This window comes from Equus przewalskii, chromosome 1, assembly GCF_037783145.1.
Source record: "Equus przewalskii isolate Varuska chromosome 1, EquPr2, whole genome shotgun sequence".
NCBI classification, from domain to species: Eukaryota; Metazoa; Chordata; class Mammalia; order Perissodactyla; family Equidae; genus Equus; species Equus przewalskii.
In genome coordinates, this window is record NC_091831.1 from 108,352,859 (window position 1) to 108,379,477 (window position 26,619).

The 26,619-nt window shown below is 39.2% G+C and overlaps 1 protein-coding gene across 2 annotated transcripts in view; it reads right to left on the reverse strand.

Annotated features, from left to right (window-relative positions):
- Positions 1–26,619, reverse strand: part of MTMR10 (myotubularin related protein 10) — a 48,914-nt gene that overhangs the window by 3,296 nt on the left and 18,999 nt on the right. For both annotated transcript variants that reach the window (XM_070571926.1, XM_070571934.1), the window contains 10 exons: positions 22,861–22,951; positions 16,057–16,228; positions 14,171–14,258; positions 14,001–14,089; positions 11,524–11,654; positions 10,080–10,149; positions 9,398–9,468; positions 5,374–5,543; positions 4,123–4,293; positions 460–642 (listed from right to left, as the gene is read on the reverse strand). In XM_070571926.1, coding sequence (XP_070428027.1) covers positions 460–642; positions 4,123–4,293; positions 5,374–5,543; positions 9,398–9,468; positions 10,080–10,149; positions 11,524–11,654; positions 14,001–14,089; positions 14,171–14,258; positions 16,057–16,228; positions 22,861–22,951 — 1,236 coding nt within the window. The remainder of the gene's footprint in view (positions 1–459; positions 643–4,122; positions 4,294–5,373; positions 5,544–9,397; positions 9,469–10,079; positions 10,150–11,523; positions 11,655–14,000; positions 14,090–14,170; positions 14,259–16,056; positions 16,229–22,860; positions 22,952–26,619) is intronic.

Consider the following 26,619-nt stretch of genomic DNA (forward strand, 5'->3'; position numbering starts at 1 on the left):
CCTGCCCTTGTGATAGGTATTCCAATCCTCCGGCACTGGAGTTAACTCTTTCAGGCCTCGCCTCTGCCTTGGCCAGTACCACTAGCCTGCAGGGGGTTGGGGGTGACACATCCTAGTCATTCATTTGTTTAAGTGCAAATTTCTAAGACTTCTGGGTTAGAAAAAATCTAGAGCTGGGTGATTCTAGAAAGAACAGGCAGAGGGACAGGTTTCAGGAACGGGGCCTCCCAGGCTCAAAGGCGCAATCTGCTGCCTCTCAGATGCTGACCAGGGCTTTGTGGGCCTGAGAAGTCAGGGTACAGTCGTTTCAATTAAAAAGTAAATGGTCCCTCAAAACCTGCACTGGCAGTGTTGTCACAGGACGTGAGTTGACCTTTAACACTCTGTCCTGAAAAAGACGTTTTGGGTTAGCTGTGAGCAGATACCAGGTGTTTATTGGTAGGGCCTTTTGTCACTTACTTTTGTCCGTTTGAAAGATTTCACAGAACCGTTTTGCACACAAGGCGAGCTCTTTCCAATGTACAAGGGGTTATGGAAAAGGGTGCGATCCTTTGCTGTAAACTGAAGAGACCAGTCCCAAACTGAGGGGAATCTTAAACCCTTTTCATCACCCAACTGGATATTTTTGCTTATAGCAAATTCCTGCAAAATAAAATATTTGAACATTTGTGAAAAGATGCCAAACTAAAGATTTTCTCATAGAAATTTTTTTTTGATGAGCCATCCATCACTATTCAAGTTAAATTTCTGAACTAGAGCAACTCCAAACCCACTAGAGCAGCACGTTCTCCCTCAAGGGAAGACACATTCTCGGCACTCGGAGCAGAGGAACCCTGCATACTCGGCACGAGCGAGGAGAGCGCGTTTCTTCCCGAAGAAACCAAAGCAGCTGGACCCTCTGGGCAATGAGTATGTTACTAGGAGAAGTAAAACTTCACTAATGTGGTACCATACAGTCTTAAAGTGCCAAAGTTATTTTTATAATTGCAACATTTTACTTTTTAAGTACATGACCATACATTTACACAATTACCTGTTGGGAATGAAACTTGGTAAGCAGATTAGCAAAACAATCTTTGGGTGGAAAACACTGTCATCTATGTAAATGGAGAGCCATACTTCACTTACCCAGTGACCTTTAAATATCTGGCCCATGGCCTAGAAGCAGGGAGGCAGGAATCAACTCCCCCGAGGGCCAAGCATTCGGCCAAGATCATGGAACCTATGGGCGCAGCTGGGCCCCTTGCTCACTGCAGCCCTCCTCCAGCCCCACTGCGGGTTCACGAAGCCTGGTGACCCAGCTTTCCCCGCAGCAAACACCAGCAGCACAAAGCTACAGGGTGACAGCCCAGCGCCTCGATGTGGAGGAGCAAAGGAGCAGACTGTCTCCAACTCTGCAGCCACCCTCAGCGATGTAGACAAGGAATGTCGTCTTGGTTGAGAGACAAAAGCAGGCTACCATGACAGTTTGTACGGATTAGTTCTCTGGAGAAAATACCCCAAAATACTGAGTTTCTGGATGGTGGGAAATGACTGATTCTTATTTTTTTGCTCTGTACCTTTCGGTATTCTCCAGATTTTCCACAAAAACCAAGAATTTCTTTGGAAATTAGAAAAAAGGCGAAGACTACATGTTCTTAGGAAAAAAGTGCTGCAGTCGGGCGGCCATCTCCGCACCCCTGCCAGGCAGTACCCAGGCGGCGGTGCAGCGTGGGGCCAGCAGGAAGTGGGGAAGCTAACGCCATGGGGCAGTTCACAGAACCTTCTATTTCAACTAAGCAAAACTTAATTCATTAAGCACCAATACATTTATTTTTTTAGTTATTTTAAATTTCATCATATGAAAACATGGATCATATGAAAGCATGGATAAAAACAATCCATTTACTTTAGAAAATAGTATTGTTAAGAGCTGAAATCTTGTAAAACATAACACCCAATCTGTTTTAATGGCCCTTAGGAAAGTATACAGAAACAGTCATCTTTCTTTTCATGTGAAAACTAAAAACATTTATGCCCAAGGAAGATGATCAGGTTTTCCACAAACAGTATCTGATTGCCAGCATCTGAGGTGGCCGCAGAATGGAAAGACACCCTCTGGGCTATGGCCACATGGAAGGGACTGAGAACAGCGGTCATGCCAAGAATCAGGACCCTTAGGTCAATGGCCAGGCCTCTCGGGAGAGCAGAGGCAGCCCTGAGGACCTCCAGTCCTGCTGTCACATCAAATTACGAACACGAAATACGGAGGGAGGGAGGGATTCATGTTAGTATTTGCCAGAAAAAGCTTTTGAAAAAAGCCAAATGAAAAAAATACAGCACAAAGCATGGAACAGGGAAAGCAGATGATATACTTTAAAAAAATATTTGTTGACTTTTATTCCTGCTTAGAAATCTATTTGTAAACATCCAGAAGCCAGCCAAGAAGCAGGAGTGAGGAGCACGTCTCCGGGGCACCCGCCGGCCTCCACAGTCTTCTGCTCGGGTGCCCACGCAACACACTGCAGTCACCGGGACCTCGGGGCTTCCGTACTCTCGTCTTACACCTACGCCTAACAAGGCTATGTGATCTAGCCTCGTGTGAATTCTGAAGGCTCAAATCATGCATCTGTGTGCATGTGTGCACGGTGTGTGCCCGGGGCAGTGATGGGAGTGAGAGGAGAGAAGAGGGCAGGCAAACACAACCATGTGAAGGACCAGCTTGTGGCAAAGCAGCAAGCACAAAACATGAACAAAAAATGAAAAGGAGCAACTCGGAGACCATTACATCAGGAACAGTCTCGCACACCTCAGGAGCGCCTGAGCCTTCCACTAGTCTCAGCACAGTACTGGGAGAGGTAAAACCTTTCAGGGACACATAGAATATACCTCAGAAAGTCTCCTTCCCCTCTTACGCAATCTGAAATCCCCTGTGACGCGCCCCCGAGAGCAGCACTGCCCAGACGGCTGAGCACTGAGAGGAAGGACCTGCTCCCCTCCCTCAGCTCTCCTGCTTCCTGCCTGGATAAGGAAGCCCCAGCCCCTTTCCTCTACTTTGGGATGTTTCTCATTAATGAAGTTCTCTCTACTGCAATAGCCTGAATAAAATCATCTCCTTAAACGTCCAGTGCACATTGTCTTTCACATCCACAATCTAGAATAACTCATTTCTTTAGGATAATTTGCCTAATGCTTCACAGTTTACAAAATGTGTTCACCTCACACAATGAGGCCAAAGCTACTACTGTTAGTTTGATGGAACCATTTTACAGATGAGGAACCCAGACTCAACATTTTCCCAGAATAGGGCCAGGATTCAGGTTTCCTGACCCAGGCGGTACTCACATTATACCAGGCCACAATACCTGGACAAGGGCCTTACTGTCAAGGCTGAGGACTCCACAGCTCCCCGTGAAGGCAACCTCCTTCTTACAAAGGCTTCTTACAAGGGCTGCCCTTGTTGACTCTCTCAATGGGCACTGCAACAGTTATTGGCTATTCCCGTTGTTGGTTCAAATGTGACTGAGACAGAACTTGTGGTACTGGAAGGTTTGACCAGTGGCAATCAGAACCTAGGTTAAAATTTGGCTTACAATCCCTCCTTAGTCATGATTCTTCTTCTAGGTCAACAAATTGTGACTAGAAACTGATAATCCTACCCAAAAGTGACTGCTTGTGGCATGTGGGATTCTCAGGATATCTGGCCAGCACCCACAGAGAATTCCAGTCTAGTTCCATGCCTATATTTCATCTCTGAAATTCCTTCTCCATAGAACTCTTGAAGAAAAACCATCTTGCTCTGTACAACTATTATTTTACTGACCTAAGAAATAAATGTCCTCAAACAGAATATTTTGATTACCCATCTGAACAGCCCAAATGTGAAAATATAAACACAAGAGCACAATATTTAAGGTGGTTACAATAATTTACATCTTTAAACTGGTTTATTATGAACCTCAGAGAAAAATACATAAAATGCTCATTCACACAAATGAAACAAGTTCCTGGATTTTTAAGTCTTTAAATCATTCATTCAGAAATTATAACTTAAATACACAGCTAACAGTACTTCAATTCCATCTCATTAAAGTTGTAAAAAAAAAAAAAAAAAAAAAAAGGTACGGCCACAATGTCGCTTACTGTGCTCTGCTTCACCCGCTGGTGAGGAGAGTTGAATAGGAAAGTGCCGAACAGGGAGATCCGGGTGCTGTCATACAGCACTGCCAAGTAGGTCTCCGAGAACTCGAAAGCTGCTGGGTACTGTTCTAACAGCTGCCACGTGGCATCCAGGAAGAGCAAAAACAAGGGAGACTGGCAAATACAAATAGAAAATGGGATTATTTAATGTTGTCCTTCAGTTGTTCACATTTATTTCCAAATTTATCCCTGATAGTAAAGAAGTGATTAATAAGAAAACATCTAAGCCTGAAGCACTTGGCTCCTGAGTTGAGCTCAGGATATGTGAACAGATTAAACAGAGCTTATGTCAGACCCAGAAAGCATGTCCAACTATGGTAAACATGGCAACCCTTACTTGCCTAATTAGTATATCAAGTTGAAAGGCAAAGTAAACAGATGCGCAGGTTGTCGATGTATGAATGGGGAACAATAAAATATGTTTAAGCCTATTCTGGAAACAATTCTTTATAACATAAAAAAGAAAATCCCAAACCAAAAACCAATTTCTATAATTAGTTTTTGGTTGACCCTGCAAGCTCAGCATCCAGAAAACTTCTTGGAATTTCAGACAACAGTTGGCATCAGCCCCTAGGTGACATGCAGCTACTGTAGCTTGCCCAGTGCATCCCAAGCAATCCTAGCATTTTAAAAGTGACATATTCACTGTTGAGATTTCCTCAGATAACATAGTTTGTTATTAAACATGGGATACCCCAAGTCAAACTGTGTTCTCTGAAACAACCCTGTCTGTAAGATGCTTGCAAGGTCTTTTACAGTTTAACTATGGAGCCAAGGCAGCCACTAACGCCACAGCCGTTACAAAGATGTCCTTCCCAACTTTCTGTTCTTAACACATTTGCCTCATTCTAAGAAAATGTGATAGTCCAAAGCTGATTTTTCAAAATATCCAATGTGCTCGTTATCTGCTTTGCAGAAGAGTTGATGCAGCATTTCTTCAGGCACTTGTCAACTTAGAGAAATTCAATGACAATTTGTTAGAATTTTACCTATATTTAAGATAATCTTCATAAATCCATCAGTTAGGACTCTAATCCACTAGTTAGTCTTAGATTAAGGAAGCTAAGATGTACTAAATGCAGTATTTAAAAAGCCGCCTCATCTCTTCACAGACGGAACATCTCTTCACATAGTGACACAAATTTTATCTTGTGCACACTTAAAGCTTGCTAATAAGCATTAAGATTTTGTTACCTCTTTCTCCGATCTCTTTAAGTGGTTGCATCTGTCTAGGAACTGATATCCTGCCATGACCCACTCCTTCTGTATCAAACTCTGAAATCCAGTAATTGTCCTAAAATAGGGATCCAGCATCACTTGAACAAGAGAAGCTACAATACAGCTCAAGTCTCTTCCTTCCTCCTCTGTCAACAAAATGGAAAGAAAATGATTACTATACAGAAAAATGCTAAGAGAGAAAGGGAAGGAAAGGCAAAGTAGGTAATTCAGTATTCTATGCCTAGGCTGCCTTCAAAATAATCTATGTTAGAAAATTTCATTGGATTCCAACAACTCTAAAATATTATAGACTTTTAGATCAATTAAATTAGTGTTTAACGGAGATGGCCTTTCATATACCAATATTTTCCAGATAACAGAAGCACAACCTTCTATTGCAATGGTTTTAAAATTTCAATGGTTTGTTGTAGAAATCTTTTAAGAGGCCAATTCTATTTCTGTTTTCTCGAGGATATTAAATATAACAATCTTTCTACTGACAACTCCACATGGTGACTCAGAGGTGAAGGAAAGGAATGGGATTGTCCACCACCATCTGAAAAGGTGGCACACATTTCCCTCCCATCTTTTATAGCTGGTGTCGTTTCAACAAAGCCAATAATACCCTGGAATAAAAGCCAGCCAAAGAAATCAGAGAAAAATTGCCAACCAATATCCCTTATGATTAGATGTAAAAATCATCAACAAAATATGATTAGATGTAAAAATCATCAACAAAATATGAGCAAACCAATTTATCTCAGGAATGCAAGAATTTATCCCAGAAGTGCAAGGTTGGTTTAATATCTGACAATCAATTAAAATAACACACCATATTAATAAAATAACGGACAGAAGTAACATGATCATCTCATTAGATGCATTAAAAAGCATTTGTGTGATGAAACTCCAATGTTCATCCTGAATAAAAACTCTTAGTAAACTAGGAACAGAAAGGAACTTCAACCTGATAAGAGGGATTTACAAAAACTTACAACTAACATCATTCTTATTAGTGAAAGACTGGACACGTTCTCCCTAAGATCAGAAACAAGACAGGATGTTTGCTCTTGCCACTTCTATTCCACATTGTACTGGAAACTCTAGCCAGGGAAACAAGGCAAGAAAATGAAATCAAAGGCATCCACATCAGAAAGGAAAAGGCAGTCACCGTATTTGCACACTACACGCTGCTGCGTATCAGAATTCCTAAGGAAGCCACAAAATAATTACTAGAGATAATAAATGAGTTCAGTAAGGTCGCAGGAATTCTATACACAACAATCTGAGTACACAATAAACCCGAAAATGAAATTAAGAGAACTGTATTCACAATAGCACCAAAAATAAAATAGTTAAAGAAGAGATTTACTAAGTGCAAAATTTGTACACTAAAAACTATAAAACATTGCTAACAAAATGAAAAAAAAATCCAAATAAATGGGAAGACATTCATTCCATGGATTGGCAGATTCAATATGGTTAAGATGGCATGCTCCCAAATTGATCTGTGGGTTCAACATATGCCTATCAAAATCCCAGTTGGCTATTTTGCTGATCCTAAAAGCTATACAGAAATGCAAAGGACCCAGAACAGACAAAATAATTTTGAAAACAAAGCTGGAGAGCTTACATGTCTCAATTCCAAAACTTACTCTAAAGCTACAATACTCAAGATAATGTGGTAGCAGCACAGGATAGACATAAAGATCAATGGAATAAAACTGAGACTCTAAAAACAAACCCTTAACATTTATAGTCAGTCAACTGACTTTTGACAAAGATGACAAGGCACAGCAATAGAGAAAGAAGAGGATATTCTTTCCAACAAACAGTCCTGGGACAATTCAACAAACACACACAAAAAAGATGAATTTAGACCTTTACCTAACAACATACACAACAATTCATTCATAATGGATCACAGACTGAAATGTAAGAGCTAAAACTATAAAACTTTTACAGAATAAAACACACCAGAAAGTCTTCATGACTTTGAATTAGGCAAACAGTTCTTAGATAGGACACCAAAAACATGATTCACGAAAGAAAAAAATAAATGGATAAATTAGACTTATCAAAATGTAAAAATTTGTTCTTCAAAAGTCATTAAGAAACTTGGAAGATAAGCCATAGACTAGGAGAAAATATTTGCAAATTATATAAAGAAGCTGTATCTAGAATATGTAAAGAATTCTTAGAACTCATAATAAGATGAACAACCTAATTGAAGAATGGGCAAAAGAACTGATATTTCATCAAAGACAATACATTAATGGCCAAGAAGCAGATGAAATGCAAATGAAAACTACAATGGACTCCCACTTGACACCTACTAGAAGGACTATGGTCCTAAAGACAGACAAGAGCAGTGGCGCTTAGGATATGGCAAAAGGAATCCTCATTCACAGCTGAGGGGAAGGGAAATGTGGTACAGCACTTTAGAACACAGTTTGGCAGTTTCTTACAAAGCTGAACATAAATTTCCCCTATCACTGAGTAATTCTGCTTCTATGTATCTACTCAAAAGAAATAAAAACATATGTCCCCACAAAGACTTCTGTGTGAATCTTCACAGGAGCATAATTTGTAATAGCCAAAAAGTAGAAACTATCCAAGTGTCCATCAACAGATAGATGGATAAACTGTGTTCACAAACAAATGGAAGACTATTCAGAAATAAAAAGGAACTACTGATACATGTTATATGAATGAACCTCAAAAACATGTATACTATGTTATAAACCAGATACCTCAAAAAAACCAAACCAACAAACCAGAAAGGGGGAAAAAAGCAAAACAAAAAAACATGCATTTTAAATGAAAGAAGCCAGACGCAAAGACCATATATCATATGATTCCATCTCTGTGAAACAGCCAGAAAAAGCAAATCTAGACAGAAAGCAGAATTAGTGGTGGCCTGGGGCTGGGACACACAGAATCTTTTGGGGATGAAGAAAAATTTCTAAAACTGGACTTTGCATATTTACTAAAAAGTACTGAATCGCACATTCAGAATGGGTGAATTTCATAACATGTAAATTACACCTCAATAAACTGTTTAAAAAACACATTCTAAAAAAAAAGTGTTAGTATAATGCAGGCTCAGTATCTCTTCTGAGGCCTTTTATTTTACAACAAATGCACGAAGAAATGTGCTAAGTAGGATTCTGCAATAGCACGAGCATGCGCACTGGTTGAGAGGAGAGATTATTGCTGGGCTCCACTTCCAAGTGCATTTGCAAACTAAATACACTCTAATTACATCAATTAGGGATTACCTGAAATAGTGGATTACTATTATTTTCTTTTTCCCCTGAGGGTTGTGAATATCTTTACTTTGTTAAAGTCAGTTAAATATGACAGCTGGTAAAACTACTTCTGTACGCTTCAGTAGCATAGCATATTCATAAACTATACAGTGCGAATATATTACAAAATCAGGTAGATTGTGGGTTATTAAACTTTATCTGCAAGCTTAGAAATTCTATTTGCTATAAAGTTATTTAATAGACAATTATCTTTTGCTTAACTGAAAGATTTTTATATTGTAGTTTATTCCTACCAAACATTAAGCAAAATTCATATTATTGGCTATTCAATTCAGTCAATTTCTTGATACCAAACTGTTTCTTTAGTCATAATCTAGCATGAGCCAGAGGCACTTACACTAAAATTTGTATGCATTAGAAAGATAGCAAGGTTAGAGAGAGGATGCTCTGCCAAGATGAACACTTTGTATGAATCCAGTAAGGGCTGTGACCCACCTTCTTCATAACATAGAGAAGATTAATACAGGGAGAACACTGGACTCTTTTCTGTTCTTCTATTTGCAGGCTTTGTGCCACTGATTTACTCTAATGATGTGTGAAATCTGCAGTGTGCTTGGCAGTATTGTAGTAAATAAGAGATGGCTAAGATGAACGTAATTTACTTGACCATGGACATCAGTCACCAAGCTGGGTGGCATGGTGACCAGTGCTTTCAGTAATGAAATTACCTTGTAGGACTACAGAGAGATGCTTCCTTTCTAGTACGTATACAAGTTCTGCTGATTGTTTAAGAAATGCCCTGAAAAAAGAAAGGGAAAAATACTGTTATAAAAGTCAAATTTGCACTACAAATATTTTTTTAGTAGTACTTAAAATCAAACAAATCTAACCTATCACTATACATGTTTGTAATATCAATAACCTTTAAGAATTTCTTTAGTATTTATATGATTCTTCAACAGAATATATTTTGATTTTAAATCAGGGAAATTTATTAACCTTTTATAAAAAGGAAGGAATTGATTTACATGACATTCTTGAAACCACAAAACTACAGAGATGGAGAAGAGATCAGTGGTTGCAGGGGGGGTGTTGGGGGAGTAACCTTAAAGGGGCAGCACAAAGGAGCCTTGTGATGGAGCAGTTCTGGATCTTGACTGTGCTGGTGGTTACACAAATCTATACATGTGATAAAAGTACACAGAAGCACCCCCACTCACCCCACACAGACGAAGTAGGTATAAACTGGGGAAATCTGAATAAGGCCTGTACACTGTACCACTGTTAATTTCCTGGTTGTGATACCATATTCTAGCTGTATAAGATATTACCACCAGGGGTACGTCCTGTGAATCTATAATTATTTCAAAATAAAAAGTTACAGAAAAAAAGGGAAGCAGTTGTACAAACCTTACATATTCCAACCACCGAGTATTTTCCAGTGAAGATAACCATTTCTCTTCAGTTTCCTCAAATGGCTCTGTAATAAATATGGTAATTATTACACAAACGCACACATTTTGAACAGAGCCATGTTGTAATCTGTGTGGCCTCAGAGTTCTAACACATCTGCTTGAGCAAACCAGGTGATTACCAGGTGCTTTCAATGTGCCCTGTAATAAATACGGTAATTATATATACACACATATGTTATAAAACGCATGTGCACGCACACACATTTAGGCTTTTTAAGCTTAAGTTTACACGATGAATATGAAAGTTAAGTGATACATCACAGTTTTTAATATTTAAAAGTTGGCTTTAAGGAAGTGTAATGTATTTTCATTTAATAATATAAACATCTAAGAAGACATGTTACAATTCTACAAAAAACAAAACAAAGCATTCCCCCGGCCTCCATCTCCTCTCTAGCTTTCCCAGAAATCTTGGGAGAGTGTGACCACCTCTGCCTTCTAAAAGTTAGTGATTCCAGCCTTCCTGGTCAGCCCACACCTTGATTCTGGCCTTCCCTCCTCACGGCTTCCTTACTGCAAAAGCCTTGCCCTCTTGCTTCTCTCCCACTCCCCTGCTGCCCCCAGCACATAGTTTACGTGGCCTTGGTGGCTGACCACTGCAGGAATGAGGGCACTTTCCTGACAGGGCTTGCACTGCCTTGTCCGGTCATGTCCTGGCCCATCTCAAGGTGCCACTCAACTCACAAACCCCATGCTTCAGTCATATTCCACTTACCGGACGGCTGATAACCACTCATGTCACTGTATTTTTTCTTACACCTGCCCCTCCCCAGCTCTCTTTCCAGGCAAGTGCCCATTCACCATTCCAGACCTGCTGCAATGGCTGCCGCTCAGGTCCCTTGGGTGACTAGGGGCTCTCTCTGCGTATACTTCAAGGAGAATCCACTTTACACCAAAGACGCTTTGGTGAGTCTTCCCTCCAGGGCACATCGAAAACACCTGCCAAGCATTTGCTCCAAGAGACGTATCAGAGCTCTGAGGCTGCACAGATTACAATAGAGCTCTGTTCGAAATCCAGGTCAAGTCACGTATCTCAAAGTATAACAGTACACATAAAAATCTTAGTGTGTTTGTCTGCAAGGTAGTACAACGTTCTACTTAGCAGACAGTTTTATAAAAGTATCCTACCATTACCTTTTATGATTTGAAAGTGATGTAATTGGTTCACTTTTTCCTCCAAAACAAAAAGTAGTTTCAACTTCATTTTCTAAGAGCTTTTGACATTCTCATACAATAATTTGTACAAACATTTCAATGTGCCTCTACTTACATATATCTATTTCTATATTTTTAAGGAATATCGCTTTTTCTGCATGCTTCATACAATGCTGTATCCTCCATTCATTACATACATATCTATAAAGTAAATATGAAATTACCATTAACGCATAGTTGCTTAAGTTTTACAAAAGCCGCCTGCACTTCTTGGATATTGGGCAAGGTCTTATCCAAATCTGATTTGTAAACGTCACTTCTTTGTGGATGACTTTTAGTTACTGCATTACAAATCCTAATAAAGACAAAATCCTTTAGTCACCATTCATTAATTTATTCAACACAGATTTTTTGAACACCTACTATGAGCCATGGTACTACTCTAAAAGCTGGGGATACAGAACGAACAAGACAGGCCAAGTGTGCCTCTTTTGGGTTTACATTCTTGGTAGTGATGGGGTAAATGAGAAAATAACAGGCTGTGGTGAATGCCATGGGTGATGTCACCGACTGAATGCAGGCGAGTTCAGGTCACGTGGTCAGAAAAAAGACCCCTCTGTGAAAAGGATACTGAAGCTGAAACCCAAATGACAAGCAGCCATGAGAAGATCTGGGGAAAGTGTTCTAGGCAGAGGGACAGTTGTATAAGCCTGGCTGTTGGAGAAACCTAGAGAGGGCCAGTGGGGCTGAGATGACATGTCTGAGGGAAAAGGGGTAGAGATAAGGTGAGACAACAAAGAGAAGCTGTCCTAATTTATGAAGAATAGGATAGCTGAAAAAAATAAAAGGAATGAAAATAATTGTTAGCTTAATAAATTAAATGTGAAAACTGCCAACGGTTATAAGGTTTTATAACTAACTCTCATCCAACAGTGTTGCAATCTTCCCTGTAACAGCAACATTCCTAACTGGGCACTTAATGAGCAGGCGTGTTAATGAAAACAAGGCTTGGAGTATGACAGAACAGACAGTTAATTTCTAAGTGATTAAGGCAAAATTAAAATTCCCAGAGAATATGGAATTCTGCAAACTGTGGTCACCCTGCTTTCTGGAGAAATGAAGGGTCATTCATTTGAGGGTCACTTCACAGTTATTTGCTTCAGCAAATGTGGCTTGCATAGTAATGGAACTGTGGGAAAAACCCTAAGACCTGGCTGTATCAATAACAGACTGTGATATACAATTTCTGAGGCTCTCTGAGCATGTTTTCTAAGATCTGATCCTTTGTTCCTCATTTATTTAACAAGTATTGGATAAATATTCAATATCACAGGTATTTCCTGGGTGTTGAATATACAATAGTATGCAAAACAGACACAGTCCCTTCACCTCACAGAGCTCAGTCTAGTAAGAAAGACTGGCAGTAATCAAACTGTAACATACATACACAATTAAAAACGGAAATAAGTCTTACCAAGGAAAATTAGAGAGCCACAGAGAATGCCTAACTGGAGGCCTGATCTAATTTGGGAGGTGAGGAAAGGCTTATCTTAAGGAAGTGATGTTTGAATTGAGATATAAAGAATGAGTGATTACCATGTAGGTGAGGTGAACAGTGCTTGTGGATGAGCTTGAAGAAGGGCAGCAGCACAGGCAAATGCCAGGAGATATTAAAGACTAGGGAAAGTCCAGAGCAGCTAGAGCCTAGGAGGGACTGGGCATGGTACTAGACGATACGTGGAAGGAAGAAATGAGGGCACTCTACAACACAATCATGGGGTAGAGCTGGGCTGGATGTATATGGGTTTGTAAGATTTCTGAAAAGATAAGAATTTGATGATGGATTGGACACAGGGAAGGAGTGAAAGAGAAGATACCAAGGCTAACTCCAGGTTTCTGAGAGCAGGCTGGGACAGGGTGTGGTGTCCATATGCTTGAGCTGGTTTTGAACACAACAAGTTTAAGGGGCCTTTGAGACTTCCATGTGGAAGATGTGAAATTAGATTGGAGATATAAATCTGATGGTCACTAAAGCCCCAGCCATAAGTGAACTTCTTTAGGTAAAACAGAATGGGAAGAGGAAGTTGCCTTAGACAAACTGTGTGTAACGTGTGGAGAGAGGAGGATGGGCCTGCAGAGGGCAGAGAGTGCCAGCAAAGAGGAGAAGGGAGAAGAGCAGAAGGTGAGGGCCCCAAGGACTTTAAGGAAAGAATGACCAACTGTCATGCCCACTGTGATGAGGAAGACTGAGAAATGCCTCCTACTTTTGTGACGTGGAGGTTACTGGTGACTTTAGCAGATGATGCCAAATTTATTTGTGGTGGCTAATTAAAACCACTGTTTGAACAACTGTGACTGTGCAGACCTAAGAACTATAAGAAAAGTCTGATTTAATCCTGAAGTGTCCCAACTGGAAATCTGTGCAGTTTGAAAGTACCTTAAAGGCAACATTAAAGCCAGATGTCAGTGATGTAGGATCCTCAAGTGTCTTATAAGCCAAAGAATTCTATTTAGTATAACTTAAATGTTAATTTTAATATATTCACATTCTTTTCAAAATGGTAATTCTTGTACAGAATATATGGTGAATAACTAGCTAATAAGACTACGCCATTTTCCAACTATTTTCAATTAGGAGTCCACTATAGTTATTTATGACAATTAAAAATGTCCAAAGTAACAATGACCATTTCTTGATTACCTCTGCTCGATTTTCCTCTGTTGCAGCATGTCTTTTATCAGGGCCATTCGCACAAGAGCACTGCCATTAGAGTGGCTCCAGCACCAGAGCTAGGAGAGAAGTAGAACCTTTACTTAGCTGGGCAGAAAAATGGACATCAGTATTAATGAAATCTGACAGTTATCACTTACTGGCATCCGTCTTCCAACAAAAGAATGGGAAAATATCTTTAGATCTTGGTCTGCTAAAGAACTTGGCACTACAAAATATTCTGGAAGGCTGGAGGGGAAAAAACAAATCATAACATGAGAGTCCCATACTTTAAGCAGGATAAGTGTGCTCTGTAGAGCCCATATATAATGAAACACATTTATCCCCATCGAATGTGCACCCCTCTTAGTAGCCATATGACAGAAACCATGGAGGACACTGATGATCCTACATATCTCAGTCTAAAACATGTGTGATATGGTCAATTACCACAAAATTTATATTTATAGCGGAGGAAAAATTCAAATGAGATGTCTGAAATATTGTCCAGGATGACTATTAATCAAACAAGTATGTAGTTTCTGAAAATACACTCACTTTTGTTCTCTTAACAGGCTGTGGGTTAGGAGATATCAGGCACACAAAACCAAAACCACAAATCTACCAAGAAGTTTTAGCTCCCTTCTTATCTCCCTCTTCTATCCTTCCCCACCCCCAAAAGACAGGCAGACCCTCGGACGTTGATTAGACAACAATTAAGGTGGGCAAGCTCACTGCACCTGAAGACATCTCCTTTCTCTCTTTCCTCCACATTGCCAGGCAGGTGAACAGAAGCAGGCCCAGCCAGCCCCTGTCTTGTGCTTCTCAAACTGTAACATACCAGAGCATGCTGGCCACAAAGTTTAAATTCAAGGGGGGCAGAAGACCCAAGTTGCATGCTCCGAAGCACCTTCCCCAGAACTGTAATCCCAGAAGTTCCTGGTACTGGATCAACCAGTAATAACAGGGTATGGTTTTGTTTTAAAACACTGCTTACCTGCAAGGACTAATACAGACCTTAACGACATTAAAATAAAGCATTCTAAAAAATCCATGAGTACTAAATGATATTAAACAAATTTAAAAACAATTTTCAGGGCACTCTTCGGAGGATTCTAGGGAACCAGCTCATTATTCTGAAAATTGGCTAAATAAAGGAAAAAAGGTAAACATTTATATTGCCCTTCTTGTATGAACTGTATTTCAGAGTACTAAAGAGCTGATGAGAGAAAAGTTTGATAGAAAGCAGAAAGAATGACAGAATCAGAACAGGACCAACAGCAATCCTTAATGAAATAATGATCTGGGCAACAAACCTCACTCTTAATGAAAACCATTTCTGGCAGCTAAATCCATTACATATAAGGGGAACTTGGTACTGGATGGGTCAGGCTGACTGCTGCTGGGCCCACTGGTCAATTAGCATTGCAAAGATGCCGAGATCCCATGTGATGCAACAGGAGGTACACAGTGCCACCTAATGAAGCATACGTGTCCAAAACCCAGAACCTGAATCTAATTAATTAATTAAGCCTCTAGAGCTAACGAACATTTTATAGGAAATACAGGAGACACAGGAACACACTGAAGGATAAAATGTGTTTTATCCCCACATCATGGGGATAAAATCAGCAATATCTAGAATGTGGAAAATTCTACAGAATGAATGACCTGGTTTGGTCAACAAATAAATGGCAGGTAAAGAAAACGGGGTGGGAGGAGACTGTCATTGATTAAAAGGGCTAAGAGATAGATCAAGCAAGTTCAATGTGATCCTGATCTGAACAAACCAACTCTAAAAGACATTTACAAGATACAAATGCAAATACTGACTGGATTACTGATGATAGTACAGAATTATTGTCAATTTCCTATTGTGATTATGTTAAAAAGCCCATATGTTTAAAATAAAATACTCATTAAAGCATTGTTAAAAACAAATATTCTATTAACTGTAACTTGAAAGTCATCAATGACAGCAGAGTTTGATTATTATTCATAAGACGTCACTCCCAGCTATAAACAGCATTGTCAAAATTGGACTTACCAAGTGGATATCATGTAACCCTCGTTAACAGAACACACTCTCCATCCGGAAGCACCTGTCCTCTTGATTTCCCTGTCCCAGTCTGAGTAAGTTTCAAAGAGTGGAGTTTTCTGGCTGCTTCCACCAGCAGCTCCACTGCCACCTCCCGAGGGTATTCCATTAATTTTGTTGGCTACAAGAAAAAGCAATATAATTAATTTTGTTTTAACAATTACACTTCATCCAACCTTCCTTCTCCTCTTTCCGTGTCTCCTGTCACAAATATACTCTGATGTGGTATCTCCTCCCTATCTTCCTTCCAGGTCTCTCCAGGATCGTCTTGCTCTTTAAAGAAGTCCTGAGAAAAACGCAACCCTCCTCTTCTCTGAGGAGAACTCATTTTGTCTGGTCTTTACCCAGCTTTTTCCCAAATACTTCAGCACCTTTGATTTTCCTGTCCTTCTACTGGCTCCATCTCCAATGCCTTCAAACACAAACAGGTCAATTTGATTTTGCAAAGACTTTCATTTGATCACTCTGGACCACTCTAGCTACTACACTATACATTTTCCCTATTTCCTTTTACTCACCCTCTTCCCAAATGATGAATGGTGCCTGCTGCCCATATTTCCTCTCCATTTACTTTCTCCTTAACTTTCAATTTTCTATCCCTACTGCTCTATGGAAACCAATCATGAGTTTCCCTCCTCCCCCTGCCCAAAACTGTGGGGTAAATTCAAGTCACTGCTAATTTTCTCCACATTTTGCCTGGAAAAATGAATGCACCCAACAATCATCTCTGTCCTCAAGCTGTCCAAATCTTTCATCTTTCCAATATTGACTTCTCAACCCTTTTCTGTGGCTCATTATAAAATTCTTGGCTTCCTCTATCTACTCAATTTTCCTTGGATAAGCTCACAAGCGTTCCTTGTACTCCACCAGAATACCAGTCCCATGTGGAGATCTCAGCAGAGAAGGCCTCACTTGAATTTCCTTAGCAAGAAGCCTTCTCTTATTGAGAAATGCAGCTATCCTCTGGGAGCATGCCCACAGCCTCAGGAGGGCCTGCAGAGTGACCAGAGAGAAAGAAGGCATCCCAAAAGTCAGCTGGATCTACCCTGGCAATCTGGGGTGACAGGTGGCACAATCTTTCCTGGTCTGGTGTCTCACTGCTGCAGGCTGCACATGCGGCAAGTCTCCAGCTGACCCCCTGACATGATGCTCTGCTGCACTCAAGCCAGCCTGCCGCTTGCCACAGACACATTTCCTGAAAAACAAGCTTTCAGGATGCTATACTCTTGTGTTAAACTTCCAATCATGCTCATTTTCCAACTGAATCAAGCAAACTTAAATGGCTTCTCTTAAAAAAGTCCTGACCTTTCTATCTTATTATTCTCTAACTCCTAATCTCCCCTGTAGCCATGAAAAATCCTTCACTGTCCCATGAACATACCATGCCCATTCCTACAGACTATTTATTAACACCTGGTGTAAGACATGTATTCTCTGAGAACCGACCAAGTGCCAAGGCCCGAAAATTAAAAAATGAGTAACATTTTATCTCTGTCCTGAAAGTGTTAACAAGATGGTGGAGGGTAAGCTCAGCACTGGTCACAGTGTGCTGGATGTATAAGTGCAAGGAGAACCCAGAGGAAGAAGTCCTGAGCTCTCACTGGAGACAGAGGCTGCGGCAGGAAAGGCCTCATGACTTGACCACATTGCTGGGTGGAGCAGAACATAAGAAACATGGTATAATTGTATAATATCAAGTAATTAAATACAGCTAGAGCATTAGGGATGCAAGGGCTGGTGGAAGAGAAGCTGGAAAATTAGAGGGGCCTAGACTCTTGCTCTTTGCTGCCCAAAACAGTAACTGCCAGCCATACATTGCTATTTCAATTTAACCTAAATTAAAATTAAATTAAAAATTCAGTTCCTCAGTTGCACCAGCCACATTTTGAGGGCTCAATTGCCACATGTGGCTAGTGGCTCCTACACTGGACAATGCAGATGAGAGAACATCCCCATCACCGGACAATGCTACTCTAGATTATGAAGGGTCCTATGTGCCATGCTAGGAATTTTGAATTTTACCCTTTTTTTTTTTTGGTTAGGAAGATCAGCCCTGAGCTAACATCTGTGCCAATCTTCCTCCACTTTATATGTGGGTTGCTGCCACAGCATGGCTGACAAGTGGTGTAGGTCCACACCCAGGATTTGAACCTGTGAACCCAGGCCACCAAAACAGAGCATGCCAAACTTAACCACTATGCCATGGGGCCGGCCCTGAATTTTATCCTTTAAGTGGCATCAGAATGAGCCAGTGATTCTGATTTTAGCTGAGCTTGTTAAAAATTAAAATGCTAATTCTAAACACATATCCTAGAGCCCCACTCTATCTCAGTGTCTTCTCTAGGTAATAACAACCAGAAGGTGTGCTTGGGAACTTGGGAGTTGTAAATCTCCAGAATGTAGAACCTTTAGGGACTTTCCAGGCAATTCTCACTTTACACACAGTGTTCCAGAGCACCAAAAACCAGAGAAAGCTATTCAATATTAGAAAATCTAAGTAATTCATCATATGACCAAATTAAAGTGGAAAAAACACCATAAGATCAGGTCGTAAGTGCAGAAAATCATTTGACAGATTTTAACACCTGCTCATGATTTTTAAAAAAAAAACAAACATTAGCAAATTAGGAATAAAAGGGAATTTCATTAACTTGATAAAGGTGTATTTATCGGAAACACAGCAAACATCATCCTCATTCAAACCAGGAACAGAAACGATGCCCACTATTATCATTACCATTCAACACTGTATCAGAGGTCCTTGCCACACAATGAGGCAACAACCCCCAAAACAGAAGTATAAAGAACACACTCAAAATTTTTACAGAGCTATGTACAGTCATGTGCTGCATAACAACGTTTCTGTCAATGACAGACCTCATTTACGACAGTGGTCCCATAAGATTAGTAGCATAAAGCCTCGGTGTGTAGTAGTCTATACCAACTAGGGTTGTGTAAGTACACTCTATGATGTTCACACAATAATGAAATTGCCTAAAGACGCATTTCTCAGAATGTATCCCTGTTGTTAAGTGATGTGTGATTGTAAATGGTTTGGCAGTATACCCCGAGCTAAGAGTCTAGAACTGAATACTTTTTAGTGTTTTGAAGTTACAGACCTTAGTAAGCTAGGTTGAGAATATACTACTATTTATGAGATTGTTTCTCTGGCAAAACAGAGTCTCAAGATCTAATTAAGAACAGAACAAATTTTTCTGAACATAAAGTGGTGGCAACCATAGGATCTTGCACTGTTTGTTATTTTATAGGTTTTGCTTGTTCAAAACCTATCCATTTCTCAACAACCAGGACTAGGTCTTTTTTATGTTCTACATCTTCTTCAGTGAGAACTTATGGAATGTGGAACAGGTACTCAATTTGGCATTTGAGTCTGGAAATTCTACTGCTTTCCAGAAAGTCCCAGGGCCTTGATGCCTGTGGCCTGCTCTACAGGTGGATCACTAATAGAGGTCATAGCAACAGACTGACAAAGCCAGTCATCTTAGAAAGATCTGGCTCCCCTGACAGTTACCTGACTGAGGTTTTGGGACATAGCTCCTCAGCCAACTTAAGTGAAATGAGATACTGAGTGCTCCTGCCCTTGGCTGTCTTCTGTGATACAGTTCAGAAGTCTTATCTTAGACTGTTTTGAAATTATCTGAGTTTCCATTTAATTAGCCCCATCCATATTCAGAATGGCCTCAAGCAAGGCAAAGACAATAAAAGTGGTCAACATGTGGAAAAAAAGCCTATCACTCAGACAATATTGCAGAAATTAGAAGTCATAAAGAAGGGTGAAGAAGATAAAACCAGAACTGTGATCATTAAGAAGTTCAACAGACGTAAGCCAACAGAGTGGCTCTAAATGGGAGATCTGGGCTCTGTGGGCCTGGGGTGGAGCCAGCATGGCTGCGCGTCTAAAAGCTCCTCCAGGGCTTCTGATGCACGAGGTTGCTTAGGAACCACTAGTATTCAAGAGACAGAAGGATCAATCACAACCATTTATAGCTACACTGAGAAGCTTAAAAGAACTGACAAGCAACAAACGTTAAAAATTTCTAAACTGTTTCAAATGGACTGAGTACTTTTGTAAGTGGTTTTCAAATAAGCATTTAAAGGAAAATCTAATACCAAGACCTACTTTAACAAAAAGGAAAACATTACGAAGTACACTTCACTGCAATGTACATTTTCCTGCTGGGAGTCTACATTACAACTTCAGATTGCATCACAGCACGTGCCAGCACAGTGTCTGTCACGGAGGAGAGCTGCTAACACTGAGGCTGCAGATAACTTCAGGTGGTTTTCAATTCTTTGAAATTGTCAGCAGCATAATCTGACATCAATTTTATAACAAAGATGAATCTGTACTTTTGGGACATTGCGGACTCTGTCAAGTTAAAAGAGAGAAAATAGAACCACTGTTCTTGTTTGTGCCAGTGCCTCCTGTGGTGTCAGCGCACAGACAAGTTCCAAAGCCTGTGTGCTATGCGTCTCCCTCTACTTTAGGATCCTCAGAGAACCTGGATGACCGGTGAGCTTTTCAGAGATGGTTTTTTACTCGAGTGATGCCAAATATGAAAGAAAACCTCAGAATGCCCAAGGCCATCTAAAAGATTCTTTTGCTAGATAACTGCAGGGGACATCTGCTAACTTCAGATCTTATTTGTGGAAACAGCTTTGTCACCTACCTGCCTGCAAAAAGGACTTCTTTAATCCAGCCAATGAATCAAGGTGTCATCCAGAAGTTCAAGAGTGGATTATTGGGCATCTTTCACTCACAAATTAATGAATTCTGACTGTAGTGTGTGGAAATTTCAGGCTTCCTTTGATCTTAAAGATGCAGTTTATGCTTCTGCAACAGCATGGAAGGATATTAAAGGATGTTACCCTATGAGAAATCTTAACAAAACTTTGGCGAAGTGTTATGTCTATGAAGTACTTGTCAAAGGAGGAGGAATCTGAAGGATGTAATATAAAAGCGTTCCTGAATATTTTAAGTATGAATTGTCAATTTTTATCAACAGCTATATTTAACAAGATACAAAGAACTAATTGATGCAAACAAGAAAACCCAGTAGTAGTAGAAGAGCTATGGGCTGAATACGCTATTTAAAGTATTATTAACCCAAAGATGCCCACAAGGAATGGATGAAGAAAGCTATGAAAAAGCAGGCATTGGGTCACCAAATGCATAATGAAGTTTACTGTATTTGCTGAGCTCAAGTCATTACATTACTGCAGAAGTCATGGATCTGTAATTTCTATAAGAAAAAAGTAGTATCAAGAGTTGGTCTGTATCATAAATTTAAGTGGGAATCAAAGAATCTCTCCTACAGCTCTTGCACCTCTTGAAACTTTCATTTCAGCTACTCTCTTGCAACTCTGGTTGAGGATCTTGTCGAAGACAACCCTGATGATCACAGTCTGTAGCTTGATGATCCAAAGGAACATTCACCTAACAGTGCAGGATCTATAATACTTTATTTTTTGACAATAAGTGAATTTTCTTTATATTAAGAAATAAAAAAATTAATTGTACTGCTCAAGTCTAAGTTACAGTTAGTTAAATTTTGATAAGAAAAATTAAGTTACAAATACTTTCTCATCCAATTTCTGTAAATATAGTACAAGACAAAAGCTACCCATTCTGCAAAGCGTGACCTTCATATATCATCTCTATGGAGTTTGTAAGTATCTTTTAAAGTAGTGAAAATGTACTTTACCACATGCATCTGTAGATCCTATGTATTGTTCCTACATCTTAATGTATTTGCAATATAGTGATACTAGAATATACTTTTATTATACAGATTATTTAAACTACTACCATATGTTTTGAGGTCACGAAAATGTAAAAGACCAGTACAATTAATAATTTGTAAGATCCCTGTCCAGACCATGCTGAGGAGAATGCATCTTTCATTATAAACATGAAAGTGACTTATGTTTATTCTTTAAAGAGTGGGAGAATACGCGACTCAGTAGGTCAGTCGATGTGTGGTCACTAACCCGTAAGGGGCTAATATGAGACAGGATCTCTTTGTTTTTCTTCTATCCTTTTATGAGGTCTTAAAAAATAGTTGATTAAAATTACATTTGTATATAAAAAGAATGTACAGAATTACATGATCATCTGGAATTTTCCCTGGTGATGTCACTGCTGACACAGATACATGAAGAGAACTATTTTACTTTTACAAAAACTGCCCAGACTACACTTGTCCTTTGGACAAATACTCATCTTCCTTTCATCAATCTTATTCAGAAATATAAAGTCAATATTTTGACAATCTTAATGATGTCCACTAAAAAGTTTAACCACTTCAGCTTTTGCATGAAATCACACCTTCCCAAAAAGACCATGCATTTCAAATATCCTTTAATTTTCTACTAGTTTTCTTAAAATATAAGATTACTTTAACTCAAGCTACCAATTAAAAGGGGGGTGGGGCAGGTGGAACTATCTTCCTTCATCATAAAATATAAGCCAGTGACTGTAGGTAAAACATTTGACATGATTCTTATAAGCCTATATTTACAGCTGCTTAAAGGTTCCTCTTGGTCACTTTTTAAGAAATAATCTGACAAATATTGTCTCTTTTAGTATATAGTGCTTACTTCTCTTAACAGTTATGAAGCTAATAATTCTACAATTGTTAAAGGTTACGTACTTGGAGGCTTCTGATAAACATACAAAGAAAATTTACACAATGTAAAGTTAGTCACAATATTTAATATTTTCATATTTACCTGAATTGTGGTATTTTTTCCCAACATATTCAAATGCAAAGAGTAGCTGGAGGTCTGTTGGCTGGGAATAATGAGCTATTGCAAGGCATACCTAGGAAAAATTCTACATTTAGAATTTGATTTTAACACACTTAGTTAAATGAAATGTACAGCAAGGCCTTCATTACTGGGAGCATTATTGTGGGGCAGTGATTATGGATACTCATTCACATGTTCTTCTGTTGCCCTAGAATGTAAAAGAGCTCCTTAAGGCCAGGTATTTCATTCACTGTTGTGCCCCCAAACTGTTTAATCTTTAGTGAGTACATGATAAGTATTCAATAAGTGTTTGCTGAGTTGAATTTTAACAGGAAAGTAATTTTATTCAAATAAACGAAACGTGAAAACTAATGAAACATTCTCCAAAACGGCAGTGCCATATCCACTCCTAAAACAAAGAAAAAAAAGTTTGATTTTTGGGGGACTAATACGATTTAACACTAGCAATTCGGAAGGAATAATGTAAGGTATGAAATTTTAATGTTCCTACATCATGGATTAAAAAAATCTAAACTTAAAGTTACAAACACAAAAGATAAAAATTAGCAAGAAATCGAAAAGTACATGGGTGGCTCAGAGGTACATCAAAAAAATCGTGTTTAAGTAAAATGGTTTGAGACTATGCCTGTGGTGGAAAAAGCATGGGCTTTTGAAACAAAGAGATCAGGGCTTGCATCCTGGCTCTACCAAGCACTTTTCATGTAATTTGTGTGAAGTCAATTCATTTCTCTGAGCCTCAGTTTGAGCATCTGTAAAATGAAGATAATACCTACAGCTGTAGTAAGGATTAATAATCTTAACACATGCCTGGCTTCTGGAGGAGCTCCATACATGGAAATACGGTTATTATTCTCAATTGCTATTAGATAGAACGAAGGATGGTGCCTTATGCTTCCAAAGCCCTGAACTATGGGAGTTTCTCTGTGGGAGAAAACACTCTTAAATCAACCAAGAAGAAAGAAGAAATTTAAGACACACACAGGAGAGAACAGTAGATCTTACTTAAAAAGATTAAATATCATTTAGAAGAAAAAGCATTAAGCCAGAACAACATACACACAACAGTGAGTAAACAAGAAAAGTTTAGTTAATTGTTAGTCCATGTCAAACTAGTGGTGTTTGGGGTGAACTGACGTAAATTCTATTAACTGGTAAGCATGTGTCAGCTTCTTGTCTAAAATATATTTTAAAAATCTTCTACAGAATAAGTGTTTCCTATCTTAGTAAATTAAAATATACAACTAAGAAGAGTCCATCATTAGTTTTAGTTTTGACTAAAACCAACAACAAAGAAAGCTTCCTGAAACCTATATAATATCTTGATTTTCTCACTGCCTATAGGAGAGCTAGATGAGAGTCCCACTTACCAAACGTAGGAGACAGTTATCTACATTCCCATCGCTGATCTGTTCAGTCTTCCTTAAAGCACTTCTCCAGCAGTAAAACTACTGAAATCTGCACCTTCAAAACACCCTATTACTTCCTACTCCTCCAGGCATCATATTCAGTTTATAGCTTAGTTATACTTTTCTCAAGATTATTTTCCATTTTTGTCCCATTTCTCTGCACTACCACAGCCACATCCTTAAGTCATACTCATGGCATCTCTGTGGGCTTCTCTACATTCTAAAAAAAAAATCCACAACACTTAAGAATTCTCTTCTAAAGATGAAATTTTGACCAACAAACCTTGCTCTCTGGTAATTTGCTGATTCCCAGATATCTGCATAAGAAATTAAATCTTATTCTTGAGTCTTCACAAAACTGGTTCTCCTCTACCAGGCATCCCTTATCTTCCTAATATTCCCTCAGTAGTCTCTGGTCAGAGAAAAACACGTTTGCACATATTCTGCCTGACTTAGTCCCAGCCATCTCCTCTGCCACATTCTGCTCAGGAAATCCTTCTCCACTGCTCAGCCAATCACGCTTTCTCTGAAATTGTGATCTCTGTTCTATTCTAATCTCTTCATAAGTCTTCCTAGACTGAGCCAATTTCACAGTATCAATTGCAGAAACCCTTCTGTTCTCTCAGAATAACAACAGATTCAATATAAAGTGTATCTTTAGTTAACTGTGTTTATGTAGCTGTACTTTCAAGCTATTCACATAACGTTATGAATGTGGATAAAAAGTGGGACACAGGTTCTTTGTTTTACTTCCGCGATTAAGTTTAATTTCTCAAGGGTAGATGCCCCATCCCTCATTCATTCAACAGATACTTACTGAGCATCCACCATATCCTATGCCCTGGGGATGCAGCAGTGAACAGAACAGACACAAAGCCCTGTCCTCAGTAAGCTAACATTCTGATGAGAAGACAGACACTAAGCGAGATAACAAGAAAAACTATAGTGAGTTAGATCATCATCAGTGCTAAAGGAGAAAAAACTCCCACAGGGAAGAGGACATAAGTGCTACAGTGAGAGATGAAAGAGTAGGTTAATCATTTAGAGAAGGAAACAAGGAAAGACCTCTCTGCATAGATCTGAGTAAAGACCTGAAGACCTGTGCATTTTTGCCATCTCTTTAGTAGTTCCCTGAAGGTGCTTTGTGCTTAATAGCAGCTGCACTAAAAATACTAGTTGAAAAAATTAGCTGCTAACATGGTAAGGAAAATGCTCCAAGCCAATAATACTAGGCTATCCACTTTCTCTAAGACATTTAGAAAGCAGGCCTTGTTCACACAAAAGAAATTCAGAGATCATTGATTACGAAATAGGTTTTCCTATGGCCACAAAACAAACGAAGCCTATCTCCTAGGCAACACTCAATATACCTCAATTCTAAAAAGCCCTTAAAAATAGCACACATCATATTTAAAAAGGTTAGGAAACAAAAGAGTAGGTCTAATAGCATCTACTTTTAAAGAAGAATACCAAAAATATTGTGGAACTAAAAGTCAGTTTAATCACGTGGACAATGGCTGATTTTGGAGGGAACCGGGCACATGAACTAAAGCTGTTGTTCAGCAGCGTAATTACAAGCGTGTGTGACTTATTTCAGATAACCTGAGTAAGGGAACCCAGACAAAGGCACATACAGCTTGTGTTATCTGGATTACCTTCATGTTGTTACTGCAGGACTTCTTGAGAAGTGAAAGACAGCCGGGAGTCCTCTGCCTTGAGCTTTTATGTGCACACTATGAAAAAAGCCTGTCCGCATTCCTAGCTTCCATCATTAAGAGTTTGAAAGACTTAAAAGAGTAGGTCTCATTTTCATGTAAAATTATTATAATTTTGTAAGGTACTTCCTAAGCATTAAACATTTTTAGAAAAACACTACGTCTTTAAAAATTGCCTCCGAAATAGTTCGTTTCCTGGCTATCATAGGAAATGAAGAAAATCTTGGTTAAAGACATCAAATTAAGGTAAACACTTTACTGGAGGAAAACAGTAAACTCCTTTTGAAGTGATGTTTGTACCAAGACTGATACTCTTGTCTGGACAGAAGGCAGAAGTACACACAGTTGGTTGTTTCTCCACTAAGACCAGCAAGGGGCACAACACCGGAGAAACCTCATCAAGTTCTATCTAGCACACTGGCAAACAAAAATGGTTTCCTATACTTTTGTGGTCTGAAAGCCATCAAGGAGTAAGTTTCAGATTCAAGGCAAAAATGATAATTCAGGAAAGGCCAACTTGTTCTTTAAATAGATGAGTTGAATTTTCACTTCTAGAAAGTATGCCTGAACAAATGGTTCACAACCAACTAATTTGAAAA